Source organism: Chanodichthys erythropterus, chromosome 21 (assembly GCF_024489055.1).
Source record: "Chanodichthys erythropterus isolate Z2021 chromosome 21, ASM2448905v1, whole genome shotgun sequence".
Taxonomy (NCBI): Eukaryota; Metazoa; Chordata; class Actinopteri; order Cypriniformes; family Xenocyprididae; genus Chanodichthys; species Chanodichthys erythropterus.
This window is the reverse complement of record NC_090241.1, coordinates 14,770,641-14,794,545: the sequence shown is the minus strand read 5'-3', so window position 1 is coordinate 14,794,545 and position 23,905 is coordinate 14,770,641. Positions and strand designations below refer to the sequence as shown.

The following is a 23,905-nucleotide window of genomic DNA, read 5'->3' as shown; positions in this document are numbered from 1 at the left end:
CACTAGAGCTGCACGATTCTGGATAAAATGAGAATCGCAATTTTTTGGTTTCAAATAGAGATCACGATTCTACCTATATAATATAATATAATATAATATAATATAATATATATATATATATATACAACCAAACAAAATAACATGTAATTTTAATAGAGGTTCTGACAGAATACAAATGGCTAGACTCTAATTGCTGGAAAACTTTTGAATGAATTATTAAAAAAATGGTTTTGAATGAATTCAATGACTCATTAAAGGTGCCCTAGAATTAAAAATTTAATTTATTATTGGCATAGTTAAATAACAAGAGTTCAGTACATGGAAAAGACATACGCTGAGTTTCAAACTCCATTGTTTCCTCCTCCTTAAATCATATTTGTTTAAACAACCTCCGGAAAAAAGGGGCAAATCTCAACATAACACCGACTGTTACGTAACAGTCGGGCTGTACGCCCCCAATATTTGCATATGCCAGCCCATTATAGAGGCATTACACAAGGGCAGAACGTCTGGATGTGCACTGCTGAATAATCAGACTAGGTAAGCAAGCAAGGAAAACAGTGAAAAATGGCAGATGGGGCAATAATAACTGACATGATCCATGATAACATGATATTTTTAGTGATATTTGTAAACTGTCTTTCTAAATGTTTCGTTAGCATGTTGCTAATGTACTGTTAAATGTGATTTAAAGTTACCATCGTTTCTTACTGTATTCACAGAGACAAGAGCCATCGTTATTTTCATTATTAAACACTTGCATTCTGTATAATGCATAAACACAACTTCATTCTTTATAAATGAACTTTGTTTATGCACTTTAAGGCAAGCGCGAGCTCTGGGGGCGGAGAGCGCGCGATTTAAAGGGGCCACAACCTGAAATCGGCTCGTTTCTAATTATGCCCCAAAATAGGCAGTTAAAAAAATAAATTAAAAAAAAATCTATGGAGTATTTTGAGCTGAAACTTCACAGACACATTCAGGGGACACCTTAGACTTATATTACATCTTTTAAAAAAACGTTCTAAGGCACCTTTAATAAATACTTTGTTTCATTACTGGATGAATCAGTGTTTTTGAACAAATCTTTTGAATGAATGAATGTTCCTTTTTAACAATGACAAAATAAAGATCTATCTAATGATTCAATGACAAATACATATTTTAACAGTCACTTGTTGCCACCTAGTGGAATAAAATTGATACAACCGTTATTTGATAAGCCAAGTTCGTTTCAAAAGGTATTTGATCGCTATAGTTGACTTCAGTGTTTATATACTAACTTAAAACTTAGATCACAGTACTTCTCTGATAATTTGAATATTTGTAACATAGAAAAATCTAATGTGTGGTTAAAAAATGCTCTCTCTGGCTCTGGCAGCACAAACTATTTGAATGTTCCGTTATGATTTTATCAAAGTCAAGTCAAGTCAATTTTATTTATGTAGCGCTTTTACAATTGGTAATTGTTTCAAAGCAGCTTTACATATTTGAAGCACAGAAAAAAGTGTTTAAAAATAAGCTGTACAAACAAGCGTGGTAATATGTAACATATACAAGATGGTGCTACATTAAGCCAATGTCGGCTGACTCCCAGGGGTGGAAAAAAACCCAGCGTGCTAACACTGGGAAAAAAGTCCTAGGAGGGAAAAAAACCCTTGGAAGATATATATAATATATGTAAATGGATATGGAGTTCAAAATCTGAATTGTACATTTTTATTATAGAGATTAAAAATAGATTATATATAAATATATGCAAGCGGATACGGGGATTAAAAATCTGAATTATAGATGCAGCCAGAACTGAATCTGTAGGCCCATTGTCTCCTGGGCTACGTTGTAGTCAGGTCCAGACACAGGTTCTCCATCTGATCTGGATACGGCCTGGATCCAGCACCCGGCAAACCTCAGGATAAGCAGAGAGACAGATATTAGCGTAGATGTCATTCTTATTCTGATGTACAGGTATATCTAATGTTATAGGAAATGTTCTCGGTTCCGGCCGACCTAATTATTGCAGCGTAACAATCCTTTAACGGATTTGAAAAATGATAATGTATTGATAATGTTTTATGTGTATGCAAGAGCAAAGAGATGTGTTTTTAGTCTAGATTTAAACTGACAGAGTGTGTCTGCTTCCCGAACAATGCTAGGAAGATTGTTCCAGAGTTTAGGTGCTAAGTAGGAAAAGGATCTGCCGCCTTCAGTTGATTTTGATATTCTGGGTATTATCAACTGGCCTGAATTCTGAGATCGCAATAAACGTGAAGGACTATAATGCATTAAGAGCTCACTTAGGTACTGGGGAGCTAAACCATTTAGAGCTTTATAAGTAAGTAGCAAGATTTTAAAATCTATACGATGTTTAATAGGGAGCCAATGTAATGTTGACAGAACTGGGCTAATATAGTCATACTTTCTGGTTCTAGTAAGAACTCTAGCTGCCTCATTTTGGACCAACTGTAGTCTGTTTAAAAGCCGAGCAGAACAACCACCCAGTAGAGCGTTACAATAATCTAGTCTTGAGGTCATGAATGCATGAACCAACTGTTCCGCATTTGTCATTGAGAGCATATGTCGTAATTTAGATATATTTTTTAGATGGAAGAAGGCAGTTTTACAGATACTAGAAACATGACTTTCAAATGAAAGATTGGTATCAAAGAGCACACCCAAGTTCCTAACTGAGGACGAAGGTTTAATGGAGCACCCGTCAAGTGTTAGAGAGTATTCAAGGTTTTTTCGTGAGGAAGTTTTTGGTCCAAAGATTAGGATATCAGTTTTTTCTGAATTTAATAATAAGAAATTTCTTGTCATCCAGTTTTTAATGTCAGCTATGCATTCTGTTAGTTTTGTGAATTTGTAGGTTTCGTCAGGGCGCGAGGAAATATAGAGCTGAGTATCGTCAGCGTAGCAGTGAAAACTAACACCATGCTTCCTAATTATCTCTCCTAAGGGCAGCATGTAAAGAGTGAAAAGCAACGGTCCTAGTACTGAGCCTTGTGGTACTCCATATTGAACTTGTGATCGATACGACATCTCTTCATTAACTACTACAGACTGATAACGGTCAGATAAGTACGATTTGAACCATGCCAAAGCAATTCCACTAATGCCAATATAGTTTTCAAGTCTTTTTAAAAGAATGTTGTGATCGATAGTGTCAAAAGCAGCACTGAGATCTAATAACACTAATAGAGAAATACAGCCACGATCGGATGATAGGAGTAGATCGTTTGTAACTCTAACGAGAGCAGTCTCAGTACTATGGTATGGTCTAAATCCTGACTGGGAATCCTCACAGATTCCATTTCTTTCTAAAAAGGAGCACAGTTGTGTTGAAACTGCCTTTTGTAGTATCTTTGACAGAAAAGGTAGATTCGAGATTGGCCTGTAATTTACTAAATCTCTCGGATGTAGTTGTTTGAAAAGACTCGGGTGATTTGTTGTCATTAATAAAATAAGATTGAGTGGGTGCTTGAATCGAGATTGTGACCTTTTTACGATTAATAGATACACTGCTCACAATACAGGTAGTATCATGATACAGCAATTCTGCGATAATCGATACATTAGACAATCCTATAATGATACATCACGATTTCTGACTATGAAAACAAAATGCCTGTGAAAAGGTGCAGGGTTTCTCTTTATTCAAGTCCAAACTGTTGTAAAAACACAGCACAAAATGTTCTGTAAATTAAATTGAACATTTATTTAAAAGCTTTAACTTTTCTTTGTGTATAAACTGACACATTTAACTGCTTCAACTTGTTTTAAGTCATATAAACCTGGTACATTTCAGAATTTACCTAGAGTGCTTTCTCAACCTTCGCTCGTCTCATCATAAAGAGCTGGAATATAGAGCCCCGCACATGACATGCAGGAAAAAAAAATCATAGTTCAACATTCACGGTTCACAGGTCGCATCTTTTACACGCTCAAGTTCGTTATTGCAAATGTAGATGCGCAGCAAGTGCGCACACTGCACATGTCTGCAGCGCATTACGGCTCCGACAAGGTTTGGTCCATTGTCCATGCTGATCATAGCTGTTCAGGGTGGGTTTTTTAGTTTCCATCTCTATAAATATATATAGCAGTAAAGCTAATATAGTTGTTGGAAATCGATTTATCATTTGCTAAACTAACTTGTCTTCATAGAGAACATGGTTCTCGATTGCTTAGCAATGACAGTCACCATTCGCTTTGGAAAGAAGATGAAAATGGCGGCCTCTTTTCCGAGCATTTTTAGATGTGGAGTGCAGGGAAATCTATTTAGAGTGGCTTATTTTATTAAATTAAATATATTGATATTTCGTGCCAGCATATCGATTTTCGTATTGCACAGAGACAATGATATATTGCCCTATCGATATTTTGTCCCACCTGGCCTTATTATCAGACTGAGAAGCCAACTTTCACCTGAGCATGTGGATATTCTTTTTTTTCTCAACATGAACATTTGAAACAATATAAACACGATAATCATATCCTGACTCGAGTGTATATGTACGCTCTGCACGATAACTGTTAGCTCTGCTTCACCTTAAATGCGTTTGTTCTGTATATCTTTTGTTTACACATTGTTTTCAACTAAACATATAAAAACATAATGATGAAAAAATAACATCTTTCTTGTTAAATAACCTAATTAAACGCCTGTTTGTGTCACTGATTTCGGATCTATAAAATCTATTTTGGTAGCCGAAATTTTGATCAAGGCTCAACACCAAGGATTTTTTCTACAGTGGTTAAAATTTATGTTCCCTGCCAAAATTTTCACCGGCTCTACCCAAAAAATAAATAAGTAAAAATAAAAAGAAACCAGTGAAATTTCACAATTATTGACTGATTCCAATTTCAATACCACAGCATATTATTTATTTATGTATTTATTTTCATTTTTTTGCTTTTATTGTTTGATTAACCTGAATGGCACAGATGGCAGAAGGAATATATCAGGCTTCTGTCACTTTAAGTCAGTGGTCTCAAACTGCCGGCCCGTTTGCATATGCCAGTATGTTCCAAACATTATGAAAGGCATTAGACAAGGGCAGAATGTCTAGATCTGTGCAGAGCTGAATCAACAGACTAGGTAAGCAAGCAAGGACAATAGCAAAAAATGGCAGATGGAGCAATAATAACCGACATGATCCATGATAACATGATATTTTTTGTGATATTTGTAAATTGTCTTTCTAAATGTTTTGTTAGCATGTTGCTAATGTTAAATGTGGTTACTTTTATTTATTTATTTATTCTTTATTTTTATTATTTTATTTGTCTCTTTCCACATTTAGTTACATGTGGGAAAGAAATGTGTAAAAAGGGAAAATAAAAAAAAAAATCAATGAGCTGCCAACTACGGCAGAATGCGCGTAAGGAAGAGATGGGGCTGTGCAGATTGCCTCTCTATATGTTCAAGTAAATAAAAGGCTGTAGGAATCCCTGCATTATGAATGTGGTGCTTGCAAGAGTTATTAACATTGTATGCAATTGCAATACTCGCAACCTCACGCCAAATTTCAGGTCCTGTAGACAGACAATAAAGTAAACAGGAGTCCAAAATTTACCTTAACATGTTTCTTCAAATTAGAGAATTAAATGCTGGTATTTTGATTGAACTGATGCTTAAAGGATGTGCTTCTACAGCAGCCATGATTAACAGCAGTTGCCGCCATCTACTGTGCTGTGGTTAAAGTTTTCTATGCACAATTTGATTTGATGGGACCATTACTCTCACCCTAGCCAATCACGTAGATGGATAAAAATAACATTTAACAAGCATGTAATGACCACTGTTTCTGTTTTAAGAAAAATAATGGCGTAAAAGTGCAGTTACATCACTTAAAACACTTGTGTACTTTTACTTGAGAAGCCTACAACTACTTAAAGTACAATTTCTTATAAACTACTTTATTACAGTTACTTTGAGTATTGGTAATTTGTTACTTCACAGTTCACACCCCTGCCTGCGTCTGTACAGCATCTGTGAAGCTATGAGTTTAATTTCAAAAATGGTTAAGTCATCACCTTGTTGCTGAGAAATAGGCTTATAATGTATAGCTTTCAGTAGTGAAGCTGTTTTATTTATACAATTCACGGGGCAGAGGTTGAAAACAAGTTTCAATGCTCTTGAATGTTTGTGTGCGCAATCTCTTACATTTAAAGTTTCCACCTCAATATTGCGAGCGCACACAAGCATACGACATTAAAAAGCTATCTTTGTGGGTAAACAATTTTTGTGTCAAATGCTAGTAAAAAAAAGATTTTTGGTGCCAGTGTAAACACAGCCTGAATGGTTAAAAATCGCTTGAATTTTTAAACTGACAAGAATTAAAAACACGTGCAAATCATAAACTTTCATGACAACGTTGCAAGTTGGGCAAGTGACAATTCCATTAACTGTTTCGGGCATCTATCACGCTGGCCTTGGACCATCAGGCAGTCCTTATTTTCAAGCCCTGTTTGGTGCACTTTTTTTTTTTTTTCTTTTGAAGACGTTTTTAACAAAGTTAAACCAAATATAGATTTAGAGTTTTTAACAAAAATAAATTGTGAACACCTGCTAAAGTTTTATCATACATTTTTCTCACCTTGAAAATAGCCACAGAAGCTGGCATGGCGTTAAAAACAAACATCAAGTGTAGCTTCTCTTCTGGCAGGTCACGTCAGTTAAGCTCGCATCATTCCCAGGTGACTTGCTGCACTCCATGCTAGGCTGCATGGATGTGCAGAGAGTTCTTGCCCAGAACAGAACAATACAAACAGTCAATACAAACTCTATGCAATTATCAATCATATTTAACGTTAGTGGTCCTGACAGAAATCCCTAAATGTGAGATTGAGAAGAAAAGACAGCTTCAACAAAGCTCTAGTTCAAGATGCAGTAGAAAGCTTATGCTGTCTGTTTTCAGTTTTTATGTTTTCCTATCATGATTTTGGTTTCAAGAATTTAACCTGAATTCTTGTATACGTCAGTTGTATTGTCCTGTGTATTGATTCAATAGTGTTCTCAGACGTACTATTAAAGTTAGTGTTTTCCTTTCTCCATTTATAAATACTTGTTTGCCTTTTATTGTGCTTTGTACCCCTGACAGGCTGTCAGAGGCAATTGTCTGTTCTTCTGTGTGTGGCCTCTGTGGTAGCTGTCAGTATAACCTTCAGCATGAAAGGGAGAACCATTTGGGAATGATACTGATTCCATCTCCTGAACCTGTGTGATAGTGTCTTATCCAATTTCACTTTGATAAATTTGATCAGAAAGTAGATGACTGATGATTTGACAGCTTAGACAGAGATTTTGTTCCACTGTAGGACAATCCTGGCTTATTTAACCTCAATTCTGCTATATGCTGCTATAACTTCTTAAACATCACATGGTAACTTCTTTAAAGGTACAGTATTCAATGATTTTGGTTTTGGTCTCAATTTGGTTGCAGTAAGAGAATCGTTTACCTAAAACAATAACTTCTAATAATAATCTATTCCACAATCATGTTATTCTAAACATTTGTGTTTTTTTCTGTGAAACACACCATGCAAAGTTTAGCAGAATGTTGACTCTTCTCTTTAACATACAGTTAAGTGAATTGTAACAAGCGGCTGTTAATGGGTTGTAACTCAGAGGTATTGCAATTTGCTGCAATGTGTATGCGTCAAACGCCTGTGTACGCGTACGAGTCAAGTATACTTTGCAAGGATGTGAGTTCGACTGCGCATTACACTGAAAATCGTGTTTGTTTGTTTTTTTTTCTTTGTGTGTCACCCCAAGATTTGCCCTTGCTAACTTGCTCTGGCAAAATTTGCAAAAAATAATTATTAAAGTATAAAAAGTATAAGTATAAAAAAGTAATAAAAAGTAAAGTTTGATGCATGCAATCTTGATGTTCTATTAACAAAGTCTGGGAGGAGCAGGTTCAGATAATTAACCTAATTAGCACAAGTGGAGAGCATTCAGTTAATCAACTCAACCAATGACAAGAGGTATACATACAGCAGACTTATCTCTGTTCTATCCACTCATGTAAAACTCCTTAAATTATATTAACATTTACTATGTAATCTTTATTTCACTAATAAACATCTAAATAATTACAGCTCTGTGGAAATTAATTTTCTCTGCGAGAGAAGTTCTGTTCTGCTGTTTAATGCTGCTGTTATAAATAAAAAGATGCAACTGGGATTATTAAGCTACACTAAAGTACAAGTAGTAATGTTTTTTTTTTTTTGTTTAGTTTTTTTTTTTTTCCCCAGGCAGTTTAGAATGTTTTATGCTTTTTTTTAAAAAAAAAAAATAGAATTATTTTTACTTGCTATATTTGTTACCTGTTTGTTTCAAAGATTTTATTTTAAAAAAAGACTCTTTAGTGACTGGACTTTTTTAGGTTTTTTTTTTTTTTTTTTCACTCTTTCAGACTCTATTTATTGATGTAGAAGTGTGTTTTGTATGCATGGAAGGAGCGACATTGCAGAAATTACAGTATTTCAAAAGTATTAGTCACCCTGTGGTAAAAATCAGGTTTTTAATGTTGAGTATGTCTATGTGGTGTTTTTAATCATGTGCAAATTCATAAGTCATTCATAGAACCACGTATACTAAATGAGGTGTAGAGTTACATTCAAGCTATTTTTAGGCATGAAGAATTTAAATAAAAAAAATGTTTAAATATGTCATTTTGGTGATCCAAGATGAGTTTTAAGGGATACAAATGACTGCAGAGGGACATAAATAAAACAGTTTGTTCAGTTAAGGTGCTGTTGTTACAATTAATCAAAAATAGAAACAAAACAATAAATAAATATCGATTCTATATATTGGTTATCGAAGACATAAACATGAAAATAATTGGTATCTTATAAAAAAGGATATTGGTCAATCTCTTAGCCTATATAAATTTCAAATAATTAAAGACACGTAAACAGTCAGTAATAAAATAAAAACAAATGATCAAGTTATGAGCAATAGCATAAATAAATACAATATAAAAAACAAACAAGTGGTTTTCAGTTTTTCAAGGAGGTCTAACAATAGTTTTCTGGTACAGAAACTGAATAAAATAGGCCTAATCAAATGTAAAACAACACTGCATAGGCCTATTCTTCAATGTATAAATTAAATCTAGATTATTCCTTATTAAAGTTACAAATGTTATTCAGTCAGGAACAGTAAGTGAGTTTTTTTTCTTTGTCCTTTTTGATGTTTGATTAATATTAAAAACAGACAGCTGCTGGTATATTAGGCTGCTGTCACCTCAAGAGCGAATGCACGGATCTAAAATACTGTTAAATATGCATTTTCTCTCAAGATGGGTATTTTGACAATTTTGTGTGAATTTGTTCATTCAATGCAAGAAGACGTGAAAGAGAACTCAAGTATTTGCACACTGAGATGCAGATTTCACACAAAACTTCACAGTGTATGAGTACTGACTTGATTTCTTTCTCACGTTGTCTTGCGCTTGAATATTTGAATTGGTTTAAAAACAAGTGCAAATGATAAACTTTCATGACGATGCAGCACTGGCATGATTGGCCATGTCCGTCAACCGTCCAGAGCGTCCTTATTGTCAAGCCCTGATTTCTTATGCAGAACTAATTTGTGGATTTAGACAACTTGTATTGTAGAGTTGAATGGACTACTTTTAGGTTTTTTTTTTTTTGTCATTTTGGAGCTTGTCCAGTCTAGTCCTCGTACACCTTTTGGAATATTCTTTAAAAATTCACCTTTTGTTTTCCGTGGATGAAGAAAAAACTTTTTTTTTTTTGAGAACTTTTCCTTTTTATAGCTATAAGTTTGGTCACTCAGAGAGTCATGTTATCAGGTTGTACGTGACAGCCATGCTTCCTAAATTTAGCAAGTAGTGCCCACCACCAGTTGCGCATATCCTCAGCACTCAGTAAATTTAACACATAGGATGTGCTAAGCTGCTCTTTAGTTGTAGTTTGAGAAGGCCTCTTGATGACCTGGTCAGTGCAGTGCACTGGCAAGGGGAGCTGCAGGTAATATTTGACTGCAGGAAGGCCAAAGGTTAAGTGTTTTTTTTTTCCCCTTCCCTCCTCTGTGTCCTTGTGAGTACAGGTCTCTGCTCACAGCCTCCATGGGGCTGGATATGAGTCAGGACAGCACATTCCGAAACACACCACCTTTCAGGGTGTTTTTCTGTATACCTCCCATGTTCTGCCCTGTGGGTTCTACAGTAACCTTGTCCCTTGCAACTCTTCATTTTAAACGTTGCTTGGTCATGCAACTTGGGACTTTTCATTTTTGAGAATAAATCTCACACTTTCTCTCACTTTCTCCTACTTTATTTTAGTTTTTAATTTTGCCTTTCAGGCATATATTCATTTTAATATGACTTTTTCATCCTCTTTCATTTCTTTTTGAACATTTAGAAAGTCTCTGTTTTCATTAACTATAGCTCAGTATGCTCTTTAGGTCTCTTGCCCAGAGCAAATAATATATATTTATCCTGAAACTTGGGTCATTTTCCACTGTTGAGATTAGTGGATTCTGGTGTGTTATTTGTAAACAAATGGCATTGACTGTGATGAAATCAACAAATTGCAGGTAAGAAATACTACAGAATTTGAATAGACTAAAAGTAAAATAACTTAAAGTTACAGTCAGACAAAAGCAGTAATTTTCTTGTTTTCTGTTTGATTGACATTGACACAGATAGCAGCAGGTTTATATGGCTGCTGTCACTTTAAGAGCTATTGCACGGATCCAATATACTGTTGCATATGTGTTTTCTTTCTCCACTGTTTAAATTATCTTAAGACATATCCGACTGTGTTCACATGAATATTTTGTGTGTTTTTATGGCTGTGTATTGGCAAGGGCTTCACGATACGATACATGGGTCACGATGCGCTATATCACGATATATTGCGATGCAATACATATTTATTGACAAAATACAAAAACATTAACCTTCCCTACCACTCAAAATGACTCATTGTCTCTTCCTGTCATGCTATGGCGTGAGGGCAGAGTTACCTGGAACTGCCAGCAGATCGTGACATAAGGGGGAAATGGCAAAGCTGATGATTCACTTTATAGAGATCAATGCATTAACCACTGCTGATGCCAGTCATTGGGGTGTACAGTACCTTTAAACATTGAAAGGATATTACAAAAACATTACTCTTTGGACATAGCAAACAAATTTTAAACTTCCATAGGAATGAACCAAAAACACTTGCTCTTCTCCAATCGTTCCATGGCAGCGGACATGCACCGGCAGTCAGTCTCTCACATGCGAGACAATGTGAACTAACGTTAGGTATTTTCGCTGATACCCTTAAAAATCCATAGATATGCTGTCAGTTCATACTGCTGTTAAAGGGGGGGTTACATGTTTTTTTTTCTAAACTTGATTGTGTTTTGGGGGCACAGTTTAATATGTCTTAATGCTTCGTTTTTTTTTTAAAATGCTGTATTTTTCATATATTTTATCTTAATTCTACACCTGTTTCCACTGTCATATGAACGGCTCGTTTGACTTCCTGCTTCTATGAAGCCACTCCCTCCGACATACGCAATGTGCTCAGATTGGTCAGCAGGTTGGTTACTGGCCCAGTCTGTCGTGATTCGCTGAAGCGTCCGGAAACGCCACGCCCCTTACCATTCGTAGTTACGCGCTTAGGTGGAAAGTACATAGCGCCTACATTGCTGTATCAAATTGAGCCGAATCAGACCCAGATGAAGAGGAAAAAGTAGAACCTCTGCAATCGCGGCTTTTGAAGGATGTTTATGAATGGTATTTCATTTAGTATTTGTGTCAAAGTGTTTAGATAAGCTGTCACTGCTGTTTGTTAGCTTTCAATATACAGTTTTATCCTGATTAAAGCTTTCCTGTAGTAAATGCATGCATGAGTAGTCGCATTTTTGTAAAGGTAGCGTTTAATTTATAGCATGAACAACTGTTTGTCTATGAACATAGAAGTTTGTTGGTGTTTGTTGCACTAGAATTTAGCTAACTGGCTAGCAAAAACGAGTTGCTCTTTGTATACGTCCTAGATGCATTAAAAATAGCAACAGAACTATAACATTACGTTTAAAAGACAAACAATAAAACTTACTTACAGTTTGGGGCTGATAAACAGCAGCTTCTGCTTTTAAAGTGGGAACTGCTTCATCTTTCAGTAAAAGTATTTGTAAATCCAGCATTAAACTCGTGTAGATTCAGGAAGCTGTCTTCAGCACCCCATCCAGTATAGAAAATATCACAGATAATAATGGATTCTATATCTTTTGATTCGTCGCGTCGCACAGCTCGCGTTCGGTGTAAACAACTCTTCCGCTTTCGTTATGCTGCGCCACATGGCCTCGCCCACTTTGTTGCGTGTTCCCGGGGGCAGTGTTTATGTTAATAGCAAGGGTTTACGATGTCACCAACCCGGGAAGAAGCTCGTTGTAGTCCAAACCACCCGTTTTTGTAGGCAATAAAATGCCATAACTTTAAAAGACAATATCTCTGTGTGCATTGAACTTTCAGCGCTGTAACTTTGCAGATACTGTTTATGCTCAAGCAGCAACATTACACACTAAATAAAGTTAAAAAAGTTAAATCGCATGCAACCCCCCCTTTAACACTTTCTCTGACAAGCGGATGCAATGAGACCAGTTTTCCGGTTTGGTCATGTGACATTCGACATATACCCTATACCTCATGTGTTCAGGTATATTTTCTTTTGCTCATTTAAGTTGTTTTGGTTTAATAAGTAATGCTGTTGAGTGTTGACAGTGGGACATTTCACCTTGAGGTTGGAATAAAACACGAACTGTGAAAATGGTTCTGTGAGTCTGACTGTTCCCTGCTGTATCTTGAGTTATGTTATGGCATCGTCCGCTCCAAGACCGCGACGTGAGCACTGCCTTGACTGCACAAAACGCTTCCACAATGAGAAAAAGCGGCAGTCGCGCAGTGATTACGCTTGCCAAGTTGCCGTGTCCCATGTAAAACTGCCTTTAGACGAACTGCCTTTCCTGAACTCGCCTGTTACAGTAGGCTCTGCTATAAACTATAACGTACTGAAATAAATTCAAAAGTTATTTTCAAGTGTCTACTATATTTTTAGAACTTAAATTATTTTATGAGTTTAGCTTAAAAGCAGCATTACATTTATCTAATTCATTACTCCCTAAAACTTAAGTGCACCCACACATTAGCTCTGAGAGCTGGATGCACTCTCATATTTTCCGCTATGCTCCCTCCTGCTTACTTCTGATTTCATGATTTCAAGCTTTAGAGAGGATGAGTGAGGCACCAAGACGATGACCCCAAAGCACAAATAAATAACTAAAGACTGGTCGAAAAAGTCCTGACCTTAAGCCAGTTAAGCCACCTAGAGAGGGTTGTGCTATCATGAGAGATCAAAAATATTGATAAACTGCAACAGATTTACTGGAAAAGATTAGTCAAAAGCCTTATAAAGAGCTACAAACAACATTTGGTGGAGGGTTTGCTGCTGAAGGAGGATCTACAAGTTATAAAGGGTTTGTTTACTTTGTCCACCCTGCACTATAATGTCGGCCTATTCATAAACACATGAAAAGTACAATTTTTTGTGTGTTATTAGTTAACCCTTTGGAACCTAAAGCTAAAATTGGTTGTTTTCACATAATTATTAATATTTTTATTTTATTTTTTTTGGACTAACATTATAATAGTATGGCATCTTGCAGTGCATTTTTTCAGAGAAAAAAAGGATTTCAATAAATGACAGTTATTGACCTTTACTGTGTTTACTGTGACAGTTAATGACTCACTGCTGTGTTTAGTGAGTTTGTAAATAGTATTCAAATAGACAAAAATAAAAAAAATTGTTTAGAAAAGTTAGAAAGCTCAAACAAAAGAACACTTCTAGCTTGAAAAATGAAGTGTAATATATTTAGTTTTTTTTGACACTGGGTTGCACAGTTTTCACATAAGAAACCCCAGTTCTCCAGGTATTTTTACAATCCAGTCACTCGAATGTGGTAGAGCAGTTTCTATCTAATTGCATGCATAGGCCCACATCACTCTCCTGGCAATGCTTTTGCATTGTATGCAACAACTCAGACCCATACTGGCCCTCTGCAATAGGTCTGGAATGTCACTCACGGGAACAGGCAGATGATCCCATCTTCTCTCTTTGGGGTTGCCATCCAGGGGAACGCCTGTGAGCTGAGCAGCCAACAGCTTCTGATGTTGTGTCATGGGCTTGTCCTGGTGGATGACACACAGCTCTTTGTGTAAAATGAAGCTGTTGGTCACTGCAATTTCCATCAAGTCCTGGAAAATGCTCATGGACCACTTTTTTGTTTTGTGTTGCACAGACTTTCTTCCCAGCATTCTTATTTTTCCCAGGATACTTATTGTACTGTTGAACTGCTGTTGGCCTGGGTACATGGATCCTCTTTTTTTTTTGCCCATCCTCTGTTGTCTGCCACCTCAGCACAGTCTCCCCACTGTACACATCATCTCTGATCCAGCAAATGGAGCCTTTTGGTGACCTTTTGTTCAAGGCATTTTGTTTGGTGGAGGGAGCACCAACTCTTCCTTCACGATAAGTCCCATCTGGTGCAGGTGTTGAAAGAGGAGAGGGCTTTTTCAAAGTAAATCACATAGGCTGACCACAGGTAGTCTCGGTTCACCAGTGATGCTTGATTGTATTTGTCTATAATTATAGGTTAAATTAAGATTATGAAATCAAAGCAGAAATCCTGATATTTTCAAAGTGTTCGCAAATGTATTCTTGCTGCTGTATTATTAAATATGGGCATATAATTATGATTTGTCCTTGTATCCAATAATGTTTTTTTGTTTGGGTTTCAAAACCATTTAAGAGTAAACCTTGAAAATATTAAATATTGAATGTGTAATTTAGTGTAATACAGTATATCTCTTAGCCCTACTTCAAATGTGTCCGACCACATTAAAGATAATATATTTTAACATTTTTTTGAAAGATTTAGTAAAGTAAAACCTGGAATAAATTTTAATCTGTGCCAAGGAATCGAGTCTTAATTGTTCTTGTCATTAATAATAAACCAATCAGAAATAAAGATCACATTAAGTTTATGTAATTCCTAGCTGGGACTGTATCAGCAGATGGTAATGTTTTATGAACAGCTGGATGACTAGGCTTTGGAAAATTCCAGCACACAAAGGGTGTGGGATATTTATAAAGCCATTCAGTGTACCCCTGCACAAAATGCAACGGAGTAATTTCAACATGATCCACTCCGATGTCCTATCTTCTCACTCTGGACCTCTGCCAAGAGGTAATGTGAATGGCAATCACTCAAACACCTGTGTTCTGATTGGCCAGCAAAAGTAGGGAATAGATTACCAGCCAATAGGAGATGGTTGGGCCAGAGGGTAAATCAGGACAGCGGATTGGCAACTCTAAGCATTGGTTCAGCCATTCCATGGCTCTCTGCCAGTGAGTTGTTCTCGTACAATGCACTGTTGTCACTTGCAGTCTTCCTGACTCACTGATTGACAGCTTTTCCATTACAAACTGGCAACACAACAGGGCACCTTTTCAATTTTTTTGGTATATTACTTTGCTTTTCATGGACTAATACCTCACTCGGACCTTTATGTTTGCACTGTCAATGGAATGAGATTGTGTGTTGTTGGGTGGAAAATGTGTTTAGATTTGCGCTGTGATAGACTGTGCACAGTTTTACATTGGGAAAGATAAGAATCATCTGTCCATTTGCCATTGTCATGCTAATACAGTGCAGTCAAAATACCTACTGGCACCGATAAAATGTAGATGGACCCCTGTAGCGCAATCAATTTGCCAAATCAATGCACAGTCAGAGTGTTATCAAGGCCTTTGAGGTTATTTTATATTGGATTTGGGTCACTGCAGTGTGGAACTGAACTAGACTCACCACAGAGACTGGTGTGCTCAGGTTGGCCTTGGATGTTCTCATTGCTTTGATGGGCCTCAGAAACCATTACCAGATATAGGAAATAAAGGCTTGATTAATAATAAACCCTCCCGCCCTTCTCAATTTAGATGATTTTTCTCTGGATGAATAAGTAATAAAGCTGCATTTGGAAATCATAGTTCTTTCACTGTCCTAATCTTGCAGGTACTATTAGTCCACAGGGGTGTCTTTGATTTGATTTGATTTGATTTTGATTTGATTTCACCCAAGCCATGGTCTCATGGCTTGGGTGGTAGTTTGATTCTTCCATCCTGTCAATTATTAACCATTCACATGTGTTTCTTCTAGCTGAGAAAAGCTGAACATCACAAGGAGAGAACCATTTGATGGAAGAAAAGAAAAAGAAAAAGCAAGAAGTTGAGACAAAGAAGAACACTGCAGAGAAAACGGTCAGTTTGTTTTAATTCTGTTAAAACAAAAGAAAGAAAACAAGCAGAAAAAAACACTTCTCACTGTCTAGCCAAAAAGACAGATTATTCTTTTTTATGATAAGGACAATGATAGTACATAAACCACATAAACCACCATTTTCAAATGCTACAAGTGAATTTAGTAATCCTATTATATTAGACTTAATGTACAATATGAAATAATGTTACTGTCACAAGTGTTTGCAGAGAATGCATGACACAGGAGAATATCACAGAAATCTTTTATTAACACTTAAACCAAGCATACTCAGGAGATTGCAGAAAAACACTAGCGAAAACAACCATTACACATAAACAAGACCAAATGAAGAACTGAGGGAACTAAGGGCTTAAATACACAAGGAGAGATAATTAACTAGAACAGAAACAGGTGCGGGATTAATTAACAACCATTAGAGATTAACGAGGGAACAGAAATCCGGCAAAGCAGAACAGGGAACAGAGAAAACAAAACACAATTTACAAGTTACAATTACATTTAACATACAACAGTTAATTTGAGTGAGATTAATGTTAGATGGTGGCAAGGATAAGCACGCATACAGTGGGTACGGAAAGTATTCAGACCCCCTTAAATTTTTCACACTTTGTTATATTGCAGCCATTTGCTAAAATCATTTAAGTTAATTTTTTTCCTCATTAATGTACACACAACACCCCATATTGACAGAAAAACACAGAATTGTTGACGTTTTTGCAGATTTATTAAAAAAGAACAACTGAAATATCACATGGTCCTAAGTATTCAGACCCTTTGCTGTGACACTCATATATTTAACTCAGGTGCTGTCCATTTCTTCTGATGATCCTTGAGATGGTTCTACACCTTCATTTGAGTCCAGCTGTGTTTGATTATACTGATTGGACTTGATTAGGAAAGCCACACACATGTCTATATAAGACCTTACAGCTCACAGTGCATGTCAGAGCAAATGAGAATCATGAGATCAAAGGAACTGCCTGAAGAGCTCAGAGACAGAATTGTGGCAAGGCACAGATCTGGCCAAGGTTACAAAAACATTTATGCTGCACTTAAGGTTCCCAAGAGCACAGTGGCCTCCATAATCCTTAAATGGAAGATGTTTGGGATGACCAGAACCCTTCCTAGAGCTGGCCGTCCGGCCAAACTGAGCTATCGGGGGAGAAGAGCCTTGGTGAGAGAGGTAAAGAAGAACCCAAAGATCACTGTGGCTGAGCTCCAGAGATGCAGTCGGGAGATGGGAGAAAGTTGTAGAAAGTCAACCACCACTGCAGCCCTCCACCAGTCGGGGCTTTATGGCAGAGTGGCCCGACGGAAGCCTCTCCTCAGTGCAAGACACATGAAAGCCTGCATGGAGTTTGCTAAAAAACACCTGAAGGACTCCAAGATGGTGAGAAATAAGATTCTTTGGTCTGATGAGACCAAGATAGAACTTTTTGGCCTTAATTCTAAGCGGTATGTGTGGAGAAAACCAGGCACTGCTCATCACCTGTCCAATACAGTCCCAAAAGTGAAGCATGATGGTGGCAGCATCATGCTGTGGGGGTGTTTTTCAGCTGCAGGGATAGAACGACTGGTTGCAATCAAGGGAAAGATGAATGCAGCCAAGTACAGGGATATCCTGGACGAAAACCTTCTTCAGAGTGCTCAGGACCTCAGACTGGGCCGAAGGTTTACCTTCCAAAAAGACAATGACCCTAAGCACACAGCTAAAATAACAAAGGAGTGGCTTCACAACAACTCCGTGACTGTTCTTGAATGGCCCAGCCAGAGCCCTGACTTAAACCCAATTGAGCATCTCTGGAGAGACCTAAGATGACTGTCCACCAACGTTTACCATCCAACCTGACAGAACTGGAGAGGATCTGCAAGGAGGAATGGCAGAGGATCCCCAAATCCAGGTGTGAAAAACTTGTTGCATCTTTCCCAAAAAGACTCATGGCTGCATTAGATCAAAAGGGTGCTTCTACTAAATACTGAGCAAAGGGTCTGAATACTTAGGACCATGTGATATTTCAATTTATCTGAATGTCAATAATTCACTGTTTTTCTGTCAATATGGGGTGCTGTGTGTACATTAATGAGGAAAAAAATGAATTGAAATGATTTTAGCAAATGGCTGCAATATAACAAAGAGTGAAAAATTTAAGGGGGTCTGAATACTTTCCATACCCATTGTATATAATGATAAATGAAGAAAAAACAAACAAACAAACAAACAAAAAAAAAAAACGATAATCCGTTATCTGATGTGCTATATTGTGTATATATATCTCTTGTATATAATTTTCAACAGATTACATTTTTGGTTTAAAGGTGCCCTAGAACCTTTTTAAAAAGATGTAATATAAGTCTAAAGTATCCCCTGAATGTGTCTGTGAAGTTTCAGCTCAAAATACACCATAGATTTTTTTTTAATTAATTTTTTTAACTGCCTATTTTGGGGCATCATTATTAATGAGCCGATTCAGGGCTACTGGCCCTTTAATTCTCATGCTCCACGCCCACGGAGCTTGCGCTTGCCTCGAACAGTGCATAAACACAGTTTACACAGCTAATATAACCCTCAAATGGATCTTTTCAAAGTGTTCGTCATGCATGCGTCAGATTGTGTGAGTATTGTATACTGTTATATTGTTTACATTTGATTCTAAATTAATTTGAGGCTGTGCTCCATGGCTAACGGCTAATGCTACACTGTTGGAGAGATTTATAAAGAATGAAGTTGTGTTTATGAATTATACAGACTGCAAGTGTTTAATAATGAAAATAGCGACGGCTCTTGTCTCCATGAATACAGTAAGAAACAATGGTAACTTTAACCACATTTAACAGTACATTAGCAACATGCTAATGAAACATTTAGAAAGACAATTTACAAATATCACTAAAAATATCATGATATCATGGATCATGTCAGTTATTATCGCTCCATCTGCCATTTTTCGCTATTGTTCTTGCATGCTTACCTAGTCTGTTGATTCACCTGTGCAGATCCAGACGTTAATACTGGCTACCCTTGTCTAATGCCTTTCATAATTTTGGGAGCATGGGCTGGCATATGCAAATATTGGGGCGTACACCCCGACTATTACGTAACAGTCGGTGTCATGTTGAAATTCGCCTGTTCTTCTGAGGTTTTTTAAACAAATGAGATTTATATAAGAAGGAGGAAACAATGGAGTTTCAGACTCACTGTATGTCATTTCCATGTTCTGAACTCTTGTTATTTGACTATGCCAAGATAAATTCAATTTTTCATTCGAGGGCACCTTTAAGGGTATATCATTTCTCAAGGTTTTTTTTCCTATCAAGTTTCTGTAATCAGTGTTTGAATAAATATTTAGATATTTTGGGATTCAGCAAATGCACATTGAGTACTTCAGTATCTTCATCCAGAACCTTTCAGATGAGTGTTCTGGAGTTGGTGTTCTGTACTTAAAAGGGTAGTAAGAAAAGAATAGTCTTTATAACAGTTCTGGAATGGCACCAGGGAATGTAAACTAGCATGCTGGCCTTGCTTCCTTCTCTTACTCCTCTTCCCCTTAGCCTCCTCTCTGACAGAGGACCGTTTGTAGTCTGTTTCCACTCGATTAGCAGGCCACTGTTTGTGCCAATATGATTCGCACAAGGCCCCTGCTGGGCCTCTTGTCAAGATTATGAGGCAAGAAGTGTTTTAAGACTTGAAGTTGAGTTTTGTTTTTGGTTGGTGCTTGTTGAGTCATGCTGTTATTCTGGGCAAGGTATAATTTGGAACCTCCCTCAAGGCTGAATAAGAAATAATTGTATTCAAGGAGGTGAACATTTGTCTCAGAACATTTGATTAGTGATGTATTTTGTAGTAGTTGTTATATACCAATTTTGATACCACAAATATGCTGTTGAATGAGTTATATAAAAAGTTACATGAAAATATATGCATATTAAATTCAAATATTGCATGTAGTCTTCAGGTATTTTTTGTATTATTTATGAGTAGGGTTGGGAATCGAGAGCCAGTTCTTATTCAGAACTCCACCCTCTACAGACACATTGAAGCTGGAATTGCATTGGCTAGTCATTTTTTTATATATATTTTTCTCACCAGACTTTTTACATGGAATGCAAGATCAGTGCAACGAATTCAAGAACAAATGAAAAAAGTCTACATAAATGCGATAAAATATGTAAATTTCAAACACTACTAAAGTCAAGTAAACCGTTTGTAATTAAATAAGGTCAAATAATCAAACTAAAAGCAATAGCACAAATAAACACAATAGAAATGATTTCAATTAAATAAACAGTGCTTTTCAGTTTTTTCAGGTAGATCTAACAGTGGATAGATGTAGATTAGGTACAGAAATTGAATAAAGTAATCAAATGTAAAATAGTACTGCATAGTCTTCATGTATAGATTAATCCTTATTAAAGTTACAAAAGTTATTCAGTCAATAGCTTTGAGTGAATTATTATTTTATTTTTTATTTTTTTGCAGTGAGACTGTTTGATTAACATTAAAAACACAGACAACAGCAGGAATATTAGGCTGCTGTCACTTTAAGAGCTAATGCACTCATCCAATATACTGTTACACACAGTAAGATTTTCAAGCTTTGTTCTTGTTGAGCAACCAAAGCACAAGCAGTTAAAGCTCCGTCCTTTTTTGGAAAGCGAGCTAAGAGCAATAGCTCATTTGCATTTAAAGGGACACACACAAAAACTGTGTTTTTGCTCTCCCAAATAGGGGCAAATTTGAAAAGCTATAATAAATGATCTGTGGGGTATTTTGAGCTGAAACTTCACATACACATTCTGTGGACAACAGTGACTTATTGTAAAAGGGGCATTATAGGTCCCCTTTAAATTGGCAAGGCTTAAAAACACATGCAAGTGATACATTTTCATGACAACGCAGCACTAGTCCGATCGGGACAGTGACAGTTATGTCAACGAGCCCTGCATGTGCTCTCTTTCTCTCACGGTGAGTGCGCATGTGTGAGAGAAAGCGACAGAGGGCGCTCTCAGCCAAGAGACCGTGCATATCCTCAATTACAGGTGACTGAAATCATACAATTTACTAGCCATTTGCTAATAAAATATATATTTTTAGTCGCCTCGTGAAATTTGGTCACGTATGCAACTGATTTACTTGAGCTGATTATGAGCTGATTCCAATTTTTAACACTGTAAAAAAAAAAAAAAAAAAAAATCCCCGTAAAATTTACAGTAAAAACTTTACAGAAAAAAAATACGGTAGCAACATTTTAGGGTTTTTTTTTACGGGACAGTAAACTTCTGTCTATTTTACACACTGTAAAAAAATTCAGTTAAATTTATGGTAAAAAAAAAAAAAAAACAGCAGCTGTGATTAAATTTACCATTAAAAAAAATACGGTTGCAACATTGTAGGTTTTACAGATTTAACTTAAACTTACAGTAAAAAAAAAATATTTAATTAACTGATATAATGTTAATTTACCAACCTATTGAAGTACTAATATCTGTTTTGTACCTTTGTAAATACACTGACAACCACCAAACACAGTGGGGATGAGTCACATGATGAATCAAAGCTCATCAGAATCAGCTTTCCAAAAGCTGAGAAGGACGATACTAATATATAGAAGGTGCACACAGTATCATTCACACAAACACTAAACACCATCATGGTAGCACCCATGAAATTTTAAAAATGCAATGAACATTAATTTAACAACATTAGATGTAACATAAACCCCTATTGTACATAACCAATTAGAAAAAACTAAGAAAAACTAAGAAACAGTTATTTCAACGAAAATAAATCAAATGTGTAGTGTCACACAGGGTATTGTGGGAATGTCAATTAATGCTTTTTCACTGTAAATTATACAATGACTTCTTGTTTTTCACTTCCAAAAATTGTATTTAACAGTATTTTACTGTAAAATTACATTACGGTTATTCACTGTATATTGTACGGAAACTTTCTCTAAACGGTTTTTCACCAGAGCATTTTTGCAGTCTTTTACCTTAAAATCACAATGTTTTACAGTGAACACCTGTCAGTCAGACAACACTTCGACCAAATCGAGTCTGCACTCAGTACTACTGATATGACAGAAGGGTTGGTAGAGCTAGTTTTTTGTTTTTTATTTTACGGTCCGTTTTATTTCCAAAGTACCAGTACATTTGACGTTCATACAAACTTTATAGTACTAATCAGATTAAATAAAGGCTGTTAGTAGTATATTAACAACAAACACTTAAACAACAAAACAGGAAAACACTCTAGATTTGCATAGTGATTATGTCCATATTTTTAGCTTGACAATAATGAGGTGGTTTCAAATAAAGCATCCTTTTTTGTCCATCCTTTTAATCATTTATAACTATAGTGCTACTTTGCTGATATTTATGAATGTTTTCATGCATAAACACATTTTTGACAGCAAAGAAAATATGGACTAGGCATAAATTTATTACACAATTGGAATATATAATTTATTACCAATGCAAATGTCAGGTCAGCCTGCTACAGAATTATGGTATGAATATTCATTATACTATGCAAATAACATGTAAAGCAAGTACAGTGATAGATCACGGCTTTTGCTGAAAATGCATCTCTTGCTTTCATTTACAGGTTACTGAACAGAAAACCAAAGGTAAGTACATGTTTAAGTCCTTTTAGTCTTTGAAAATAAAATATTGTAATATTTCAATAGAAAAGTAATGTAATTCAGCTAATATTTAATGCAACTCTTGTGTAGTAATGTCAGCATATATGGAGATCTTCCTCATTAGTCTGAAGATAGCTTTTGTCACTCTGATTTCACGCCTGTGCAGGCTAATGCTTGGTGACACATGCATTATTTCATTAGCATATGTTCACTGGGGCGTGAGGAAACCCAGACGGGTAATACCGGGATGGGAGATATTCCTCAGCATCAATGTCTTGCAGAATTTAATTTATGGATTGGTTATTGTTAGTTTGTTTTTCTGTGCAGTCTTAAAGTTCTGACATAGAACCTGGAAGCGCTGAACGTAAACAACGTAGGAGAATGTCACAGAAGAGAAGATATTGTTGAATAAAGTCCTCATTTTTGTTTTGTTTTTGCACAAAAAAAAAATATTCTCGTCACTTCATAAAATTAAGGTTGAATCACTGCAGTCATGTGGACTATTTTAACAATGTCTTTAGTACCTTTCTGAACCTTGAAAGTGGTTGTTAAATTGTCTATAGATACCTCTCAGATTTCATCAAAAATATGTTTGGAACAACATGAGGGTGAGTAATTAATGACAGCATTTTCATTTTAAAACAGTTTAAATAACTTGAAGCTCTTATTTCCTTATTTTTTAATTGTTACTTGCTTAGTACCAACTTCGGGTGTGGTTGCATTAGTACAATTTTTGCAGGCAAAATGGTCCGTTGTCTCTGCTTGACTGAATCTTTGATATAGTTCCAAAGTTCTGAGGTGGTATTGGATGCTAATGCCATGATCTTTCGAAAAAAATCCATACTTTTGACTTTTAAATATCTGAAGCAAAGCGTATATGAGTAGCGCAAGG

The 23,905-nt window shown here is 36.2% G+C and overlaps 1 protein-coding gene across 6 annotated transcripts in view; it reads left to right on the top strand.

Annotated features, from left to right (window-relative positions):
- Positions 1-23,905, top strand: part of tnrc6c2 (trinucleotide repeat containing adaptor 6C2) — a 66,189-nt gene that overhangs the window by 4,693 nt on the left and 37,591 nt on the right. For all 6 annotated transcript variants that reach the window (XM_067373523.1, XM_067373522.1, XM_067373520.1 and 3 more), the window contains exons 2-3: positions 16,247-16,347; positions 22,977-22,998. In XM_067373523.1, the coding sequence (XP_067229624.1) occupies positions 16,285-16,347; positions 22,977-22,998 (85 nt within the window). In that variant the 5' untranslated portion in view covers positions 16,247-16,284. The remainder of the gene's footprint in view (positions 1-16,246; positions 16,348-22,976; positions 22,999-23,905) is intronic.